The sequence below is a fragment of the Alligator sinensis genome, unplaced genomic scaffold, assembly GCF_000455745.1.
Source record: "Alligator sinensis unplaced genomic scaffold, ASM45574v1 scaffold563_1, whole genome shotgun sequence".
Lineage (NCBI taxonomy): Eukaryota > Metazoa > Chordata > Crocodylia > Alligatoridae > Alligator > Alligator sinensis.
The window spans coordinates 1018137-1027292 of record NW_005842524.1 but is presented as its reverse complement, the minus strand read 5'-3'; the positions used below and the strand labels follow the sequence as shown (position 1 = coordinate 1027292).

Genomic DNA, 9156 nt, shown 5'->3' with positions numbered 1-9156 from the left:
TATATATATATATATATAGAAAGGCCTCTGACTTCAGGTCTATAGAGGCTAATTTGCTGTTATGATGCTGTTGCATTTCATAAGCTTAAAGCAGGGCAGCAGCCTAGTTTAATAGGACATACATTTAAGAAAACCCCAGGTGTTAAATTAAATGGTATTCTCCCACAATCCCTTTTCATAGGTGGCATTCGTTCCTCTGAACCAAGTCCTGAACCACTATCCCAGCAGTACATTAGTGGACATTGGGCTGCTGGTGGTGCTGGCTTTGAACTGATACCTGAATGCAAGATGTTTACCATAATTGATGATCCTATGCCACTTTTCATTTGAGTGAGGGATGTTAATGACAATGTCTTGCTCAAAATTCAGTTCAGGTCATTACATTCTTCCTACTTGCAGGTTTAATTGGCTAGAGTATTCTCTAGTGTTCAAAAGACTGCACATAGTAACACCAAGGCAATTATTGCTATATCTCTATATTGATAGTTGATAGCTCAAGGGTTATTGCTATTTGTGAAATGCTTTAAGATCTTTCCATGACTATTATATTAGGTAGGGTGCTCACTTGCTTTACGGATTACGGTAAAGTTTTGTACTTGGCAATCCTAGTGAGAAGTCCAACGTTTCTCCAACTACTTACCTCTGTTTTTTCATCCTCCACTGAAAGCATGCACTTATAAATCTGCCATAAACCCCTGTTCATTGGAACCTTCAGCAATTGTATTTCTTCTTGTAAATGAACTGTGGATGGAGGAAGTCACTTCTTGGGCCTAAGCTGGGGAGCACTGCAATGAAGCATGTCATGCCCATGCTGCGTGCTTTTTTGCCCCCTAAATGGATGTCATGTGGCTGCTTTAATTAATGCTGTGTTTGGGTTCTGTCCCAAAAGAGCAAGCCTATTGGTGCATGCCTAGTTCTTCACTATGTCAGCTACTTTTTACAGGATAATAGTGCATTGAGCTACTTTTTACAGAAGAATAGTGCATGGAGATTGGGCATAGTGTGCTTTACTGTAACTCTTCCTAATGTGGTTCTGAGGTGGCATAGACATGCCCCAATAATGGCAAAATCTTCCTGCATCCTCAAGAAAGTTTTGATGAAACTTGTTTTTTTCCTCTACCTAGGATTTTCTGCACTGCAAGAAGAGCTGTACAGCTCCAGGCACAAGGAGGACAAAGAGCACTCCTTTTCTAAAGACAGTGACCCATCTGATCACCCTCCCATTGTCTCTGAGGAAGACGTTTCCGTCAGTTACTCTTCCTTTCACGAGGGCACCCCCAAGACTGAGGCAGACTTATCCATTTCAGAGCTCTTGAGACAAGCACAAAAGGAGCATCTGCAAACTGAGTTCTCAGGGAAACCTCGGGACTTGCCAGAAGAAACTTCTGCAACACAACAGGAGTATTTGTAAGCATCAAAAGTTGCCTGGCCAAACCCTGTAAACTTCATTCTGGAATACGGATATGCTTTTATTCATGTTGTGCATTTTCACTTTATCTAACCTCATGCTTCAGGACTTAAGTCAATCTTTGGGTGTTAGAGATCAGGATGAAACCTGTGTGTGGAGCAGATTGCTTAATATGAATCTTACACATTTTTCTGAAGCACTGGGTACCGAAATAGAGGGATTTCATGCCTGATCCTAGACAGCAATTCTGGTGTCCCAACTTGTATATTTACTTCTCCCTCCCCTGCTTTCCCCTGAAAAAGATTGGAGGAGGAGAAGAAACTTGTTGAAGAATTGGGTCATCATTAAGGAGTAATTGTGTCTCAGTAGTTACAAAAAAAAAGTGTAAGAGTGGATGGGTGGAATAATTTTGGTGGATTAGTTTATCAGTTGGGGTGCTGGCAATTTTTTAAGAAAAACATTACAAAACATATACATTTTAGCAATATTTTGAATGATGCACGCACTACTAGAGGGAATAAACAATGCCAGATGATGTTGTCCTGTTTTGCTGTTTGAAAAAATAACCATTATCTTTATTTCCTGAACTCGGAAATGCAGTACAGAAACTGGCACATGACTTGTACGTTTGTTTTTCAGAATTCTTTTGCCCAAGATGCATCCCTTCCTAAGAGAAAAGAAGTGCTTTAAGGCAGAAGTACCTTTGTAGTAGCAGTTTACAAAGTAGCAAACCTCTGTTGATAATCTGAACAAGGAAGTTAATGTATATTGGAGTAGCAGAGAAAATAAATGAATGATGTGGGACTTAAGCGATCTGTGAATTAGTATTGTTTTTTGCAGAAAGGTCTAAAGAAAACTACAACCCAAGAGAAGCCCAAATTAACTTGGGTTTTCATTAGAGAAAGAAGACCTTTGCTGCAGACAAAATACTCAAAAGCAAGTGTACTCAAATAGACAAAATGCCAAGAAGGTCTAGCACATGCTCCACATAAAAGTGTAAAGTGTAAATGCTAAGATGATAAAATCTTTGGAATATTGTGTTCAGTTCTGGTCACATTTGTGGAGGTTGTTTCTGAGACTGAATCAGCAAGCAATGGTTAGGAAAAAAAATAACTTCAAAATCTGAAGTATATTTGAAAAAATGTTGAAGGGAGGCAGCCTTCTAATAAACCGCAATACAGCTGTAATTAGTGAGGGGTAACACTGAACAGGAAGGTGATTAAGAAGGCCTGTTTCCTGTATAGAATACACTATAGTTTACTCTCAGACATGGTGAGTTCTGTGCAGATGCCATTAGATCATGCAATACCATTTAATCAGGATGCAAATATTATCAAAATCAAATGCACTGTAGTTAGTTCCCCTGAATCTGTAATCCACAGTGTCACAACACCAGGAACAGAACAATCAATACCAACAAAGGCTGGAAAAGAAGAAGTCATTGAAAAATCTAAAGGCTCCACTGCAGCACCTGAAGAACACAAGACTCCATATTTTCACACCCCATCATCTAGTGAGCGAGGTGACTCTCCCATTGTACAAGAACCTGAGGACCTCCAGCTCCACCAAGAACAGTCTCCAAGGAGAACAAGTCTGGTTATTGTCGAGTCAACTGATGAACAACCAGAAAAGTTTGAAAGATACTATGAAGATGAATCCTTAGAAAAGGTAAATACCAGTCCTGTCCTCATCATAAACCAGTTGTCATGGAAGAACAAATTTCCTTTATCTAGTCTTTATTTTATCTCTTCTTAATCAAGTCTTGACCAAAATAATACTGATTATGAGTATGAGATTATGGGCCAAATTCCACATTGATGTTTGTAGGAACTTTGTCATATACAGTAAACTCTCTGGTAACCAGCACCTTACAACCCGGCATGCTCTGTTTACCAGCATGCTGGCTTGTAAGGAAAAGTGAAACCAGAAGTGCCCACCGTGACACTTCCGGTTTTTCCGAGCCCCCACGGCCTGGTGCAAAGCAGCCTGCACTGCCGAGCCCCCATGGCCTGGAGGCATAGGCTGCACAGGGATGTGCAGGGCCCGCCTCCCTGTCCCGTGGGGCCCATGGTCCCGTGGGAGGGGCAGCGAAGCTGCAGGAGGGGTGGAGGGATGCCCCAGACGTGGCAGGAGAAGCGGCAGCCGGGGCCACTCAATTAACTGGCATATTTTGTTATCCGGCATCCCCCATTCCCAGGGGATGCTGGATAACAGAGCTTTTACTCTATAAACTTGGAGGAGAAGGATTGTCTAAATAGCGCTAGGAGCTGCGAGCTCCCTTCTATGCCTAGTAAAGGAAATATACTTGGCTTAGTTTTTCTATCTACAAATTATTCTTTCTTTCCCTCCTAGTGGTGACTCAGAGGGATTATGTTTTGAACAATTGTTATTGTTTTGAAGATGAAAAAGGTACTGCAGTCTGATTCTTCAGAGAATTTGGAGGAAAGGAGTTCAAGGCAGGCCATTAAGTAGCATGCTCTGTGAGGATGGGGAAAAGAACCTGGGATAATGGTTAAAGTGTGAGAAATAGGTGAAGTCATTTGTGAATATTTGTGTCTGTTAAAGGCAGCAGCTGTTTAGCATGTGAGGGGAAAAGTGGACACTGAAGGCAAGGGTGGAAGATTGCTAATATGAACAGGTTAGGGGGAGTAGATGTGGAAAAGCTGTCAATAATAAATGAGGGAAGGAGAAGAGAGTGAGGAAACAGAGGATCGATTCTGTCAGGGAAGTTAAAGGAAAGCACAGTTTTGATTTTATCTCCTTAAACTGGGAGTTTATTTTCCATTTTCACATCTAGTAAGTACCAGACTTAACCCCACAGGCATAAGTGTTAATGCTGTTTAAGTGAATCACTCTTCTGAAACTCCAGAGCGTATAAAATTTGTCATGTAGTTCAAAAGAAAGGTGCATGTTTGGGAAGAGCTGGAGTCAGAAGCATATTACGTGTCAGGGACAGGGGTTGGCAGATGAACGTCTGCTCCATGTCTCTGCTTCTGATTGCCTGCAAAGATAGTTTTGCACTTACAAACATTTAGTAAGTGTTCCTGAAATCAGATTACCAAACCTCTTGTGAATCTCCTGAAAGGTCTGATCCAAAGTTTTGGGACCATCCTTATGTTTGGGACTATGCTATTTTACTTGAACTAAATGATGCAATTTTTCCTGTATGTTTGATCAGTGTCTCAAAAGACAAAAGCGTGTTAGAGCAACTTTTGATGAGTGCAAAGGTTATTTGAAATTCAGTGCCAGACCACTTTGGTATATCTTAGAATGAATGTTGTTTTTAGAGTTTGAGTGACTGGATGCATAAGCAGGAGGAATCTTTCTTGGTATAAATTGGCTTTTACTCCACTGATATTAATGGACCAATTTACTTTAGCTAAGCTTCGTCTGACTGAGTCAATTCTGGCAATATATGCATCTCTGCAATTACATTAAGTTCTGTGATGTTGAACAGTTTATCAGTGACAGCACAGTCTTGCGCTAGTTCTCTCCCCATTATAAACTATGAAAGAGTAAGCAGGGCTCCTCGGTGCATAATGGGAGAGTTCCATGGGAGCAAGAAGGAAAATTGATGAGGTATAAATGGATTGGAACTTTTTCAAAGTGAGCATGTCTGTGTCTTGGGAATTAATAGCCCTACAGATTTCAGTGGGGAAGTTTTCATGAGAATTAAAGTCGAGGTGTCAAAATACTATATACCATTCTCCAGTTTGATTACCCATTAGCTCCAGGGTATATTGGCAGAGGGCCCAAAGCTGAGTCTAGGCTGACTCTGGCATTTTTGTTCCTGCCCATGTCTAATTTTAACTGATGCATTTGTCATTAATGACATTTCTGCCTCAATGGAAAACATTCTCTTTCTCTTCAGTTATTGGTTTGCTCAGCATCAAATACAAGTTTATAATAAATTGGTTTCTTCACCGCTAAATCATTAAAACTATTCTAACATACTTCCCTAACACCAAAGGAAGTTAAACTCTTTTCCCATCATTGATATTGTCCTTTTAGCTATTTTTTTTTACTGCTATATTAATTATTTTTCCATATGTGCTGATAATAATCAGCGTTGTTAGGACAGTAGGAGACTAAATCGGTTTCCTTGTGACTTTTTTATTACTCTCTGCAGATGTTGTGCATTGTAAATTGCTCATTTCCTCCTCAGATTCTCCCCTATGCAGACAGAGAAGAAGCTAAAGACTTACTATTAATTGTTGCTATGTGCATTCACAGTGCCAGGAATTAAACGGATTGTTGTTTTTTCTCCTAGTTAATCTAACCAGCCGCAGTGCATAGATGCAGTGCTATTCTGTTCATAGTGGAGAAGATAAGAAACAGACCTATACAATTTTGGCAATGCATTTATAAAAAGCGGTACACAACTGGCTTCATATTGATAATGCCTCATGTTCTAGACATAGCAATTTTAAATAGCATTGTGATAACTAGATTGTGACAACTGCCAGTAAAAGTATCCTTTAGAATAGGTTGACTGTGTACTCCAAAAATATATTATCCTCTGTACCAGAAGCATTATTTTCCTTGAGCTCAGAGTCCAAATCAAAGAAGATTGGCCAAAAACTGTTCATTCTTTGCATAAACATTACACAAAGAGAAAATACAGAAGCCAAAATCCTTGACTCAAAACTTCAAGGCAGATGGTGATTTCAAATAAATACATTAGAAAAGTCACAAGTACTACTAGCATTGCATGCAACATCAGTATGATAAATAGAAAAATGCTTCCATGCTTCCATTAGGAGCTAGCAGAGGAATTAGGTGAGCTGGAGACCAGCTCAGATGAGGAAGAGATGGTAACTACCAGGGTCGTTCGTCGCCGGGTGATTATTCAGGTACATGTCATGGTTACACGTATCAGAACCTTCCCCACTACCCCAACCCTTGGACTGCTGCTGATTCAACCACTTGACTAGTACTGCATTTATGAAGTTGGAATGCTTCTGAATAATGCATGGCCATTACATAACTTTATACTCTTGTTCTTATGTAGTGGGGGAGGAAGAGGGAAAACAGGAGATAAATGAGTGATTTGGAGTGGGAATGTCAAACCTACCATGCACTCTGGAGATGCCTCATTAGGCGGATAAGGACTTTATGTTGCTTTTTCAGCTTTACCTACTGTCCAGTTAGCTAATATTTATTTGCTTGTTAGTTTTGGGATAACTTCCTTTGCATGCCTTTTAATATTCATTTACAGATTTTTTTTTGGCGTTTGTAACAACTCAGTATGAATGCTTCTTGACCCCCTTTTCACTCTTACTTTGAACCAACTAATAAATATAATGTTGTTTATTTAAAACAGTGCTTCTCAACCATGGTGCCAGGGTGCTGCAAAATGCTTTTAAGGGGGTCATGCAGTATTAGCACTGCTACCTACCTATGGCTCGCAAGATAAACCCAGAGATTTCAAATAGGAATCCAGGGCATCAAAAACATTTTTATCTATCATGTTCTTTCAGGGTTCTTTGCAACAGAAGCATTATTCTATTATTTTTCTGTAATAAAGAAATGAGTGAAACTCAAGAGCTGGCATTTTCTGAGGGGTGCCTTGAATGGAATGAGAGGTGCCCAGAATCAAAAATGTTGAGAACCACTGATTTAAAGCAACAATTTGCAGCAAGATATTCCCTAATTATGTTTTGTTCTTTGCTACACAGGCAGATGAGATACCTGAAATGCCACCAGAAACCGTAACCGAGGAGCAGTACACAGATGAGCATGGCCATATAGTCATGAAGAAGGTATTGCAATTATAGCCCCTCATACATTCTTACTGCCTTTAGATAAAATTTTTGAAAGCACCTAAGTTACCTAGGAATGGAAACGCCATTAACAAAATTTAAAATAAAGCACTGAGAGTAGAGTCCCAAAGGAACTGGAACTTACATTATTAAATGTATTTTTTGTTTTTAAAATGAGTATTTTTCTGTTGTCCATACAGTGAAATTCTGATTAGTCTTCGTATTTCATTCATTCAGTATTTCAATTTTAATAAATTCCCATTTCCAATGGGAAAAAATCAGTAGACAATGTATGAGAGGCTTCACTTCCGAGCATAAATTTGACTGAATTTCCATGAAATTTAAGATCCAAATCCACAAAGTGTCTAAGGTACCTAACTGCCATTTTAGATCCCTAGCTGCAAAATTTAGATTCTCAAAAACTCTGTTCAGCTGCTACTTAACCTTGGAGTGTTAAGTTTCTTCTCTGGGTCTTCCATTTTGCATTAAGCCAGAGACCAAGAGCTAGCATGAACTGCCAGCCTAGTAGTTAAACACTTACTTGGGGTCAAGTCCCTGCTCAAGTGACTAATTGGGCTAATTGCTTTTTAGTTAGTTTGGGCTGGTTTAGGTGCTTAACTCCAGAATAAGTTCAAATCTGTGATTCCTGATCAGAGAGAGTTGCATCCCGGTAGCTCAGAGTAAGGTGACAAAGTCAGTCACAAAGACAGCAGTGGGCTTAAGACATGCCCTTCTTTTTAGCATTTCCTATTGCCTAGATTTGCTGGCTTCATGCTCATTGTGCTTGCTTTAATGGGTCTCATTGTAGGCATCAACTTCAGGCTGCGCATTTCACTAGGCGACTAGTCACCTAAACAATAAGCACTGTAAGAACTCTAAAAGGAATTCTATTTACTGGGTCAGAACATGTTCCCAACAAGTCCAGTATCCTGTGTCACAGTGGCAGAGAGAAATTGCTGAGGGGAAGGGTGAACAAGGCATGTCCAGAATTTTCTGCTCCTCTCCCATTGCAGCTTTTGACATTCAGAGGTTTAGGAAGTCCTGGTTCAGAGACTGCCTCCCTTTCTACTGTATTCGATACCTACTGATGGACCTTGCCGTCAAGAATTGATCCAATCCCCTTTTGAACTGGGTTAAAATGAGTTGCCCCTGTCTCCCTTGGGCTCACTTGTGGAGAAAACACAACTTAATCTAAGAGTGACAGAATGCAAACAGGGGATTGAAGAACCCAAATGCTTAGATTTTCTTCTCTTCTCAGTAGTCCTGGCTGAGTAGCTGAGTTTATTTTAATTGAATTAGATTTTAAATGATGAATACAAATTCAATTTTCAGAAGTTAGATAGATGCCTTAGAAATGACAGACAACAAGGTAATGTGTGCCATCTTGCTGTGGGTTTTCTGGGCAAGTCCCTTAGGCTGTTTACACACATTCAAATAATCTGAAACAATTCAATCAGGTTTGCTCACCTGGCAGAAAAACTTACCCAGAGCGGCATGTACAGATATTTGAGAGCTGATGCCCTGAGGAGTGGAGAGCTTGTAGTGAGGATTGTGCAGCCAGGGGGGACCCTGTGCACACACGTGTGCTTTGTAGGCTCCCTTAATCTACCTAGTGACAGATGGCAGCAGTACATAGGGCAGCCCTGATTGATTGACCCTGTCTGCCCATGATCATCTTGTGTTTCCCTGCAGCACAATTTGGGGATTGTGAAGGAGGTGCATTTTGCTCCCTACTGGAATGGCAGAGTCCAGCAAGCCACATACTGTCTCTCTGAGTGGGGGTATGCTGTAGGTCTATGTTCTTCTTTGAGAGAAGCCACAGCATGTATAGACACTCACTCTCCCTGGGAAATTCTCCAGGAAGTGATTTAACCTTGTTTGTTTCCAGGTTATTTTCTCCTAGAGTGGCCATTTTTACTCTGAGAGAAAAAGCCTGTATACTCATGGTTTCTCCTGGGAGAGCAGTGACTCTGCCAGGGGAAACTG

At 40.4% G+C, this 9156-nt stretch overlaps 1 protein-coding gene across 1 annotated transcript in view; it reads left to right on the top strand.

The window, feature by feature from the left end:
• LOC102384966 (ankyrin-2) overlaps nucleotides 1-9156 on the top strand; it is a gene marked incomplete at its 5' end in the record, with an annotated part of 125796 nt that overhangs the window by 102342 nt on the left and 14298 nt on the right. Inside the window, 4 exons of the mRNA XM_025213363.1 lie at nucleotides 1125-1407; nucleotides 2791-3076; nucleotides 6169-6261; nucleotides 7087-7170. Coding sequence (XP_025069148.1) covers nucleotides 1125-1407; nucleotides 2791-3076; nucleotides 6169-6261; nucleotides 7087-7170 — 746 coding nt within the window. The remainder of the gene's footprint in view (nucleotides 1-1124; nucleotides 1408-2790; nucleotides 3077-6168; nucleotides 6262-7086; nucleotides 7171-9156) is intronic.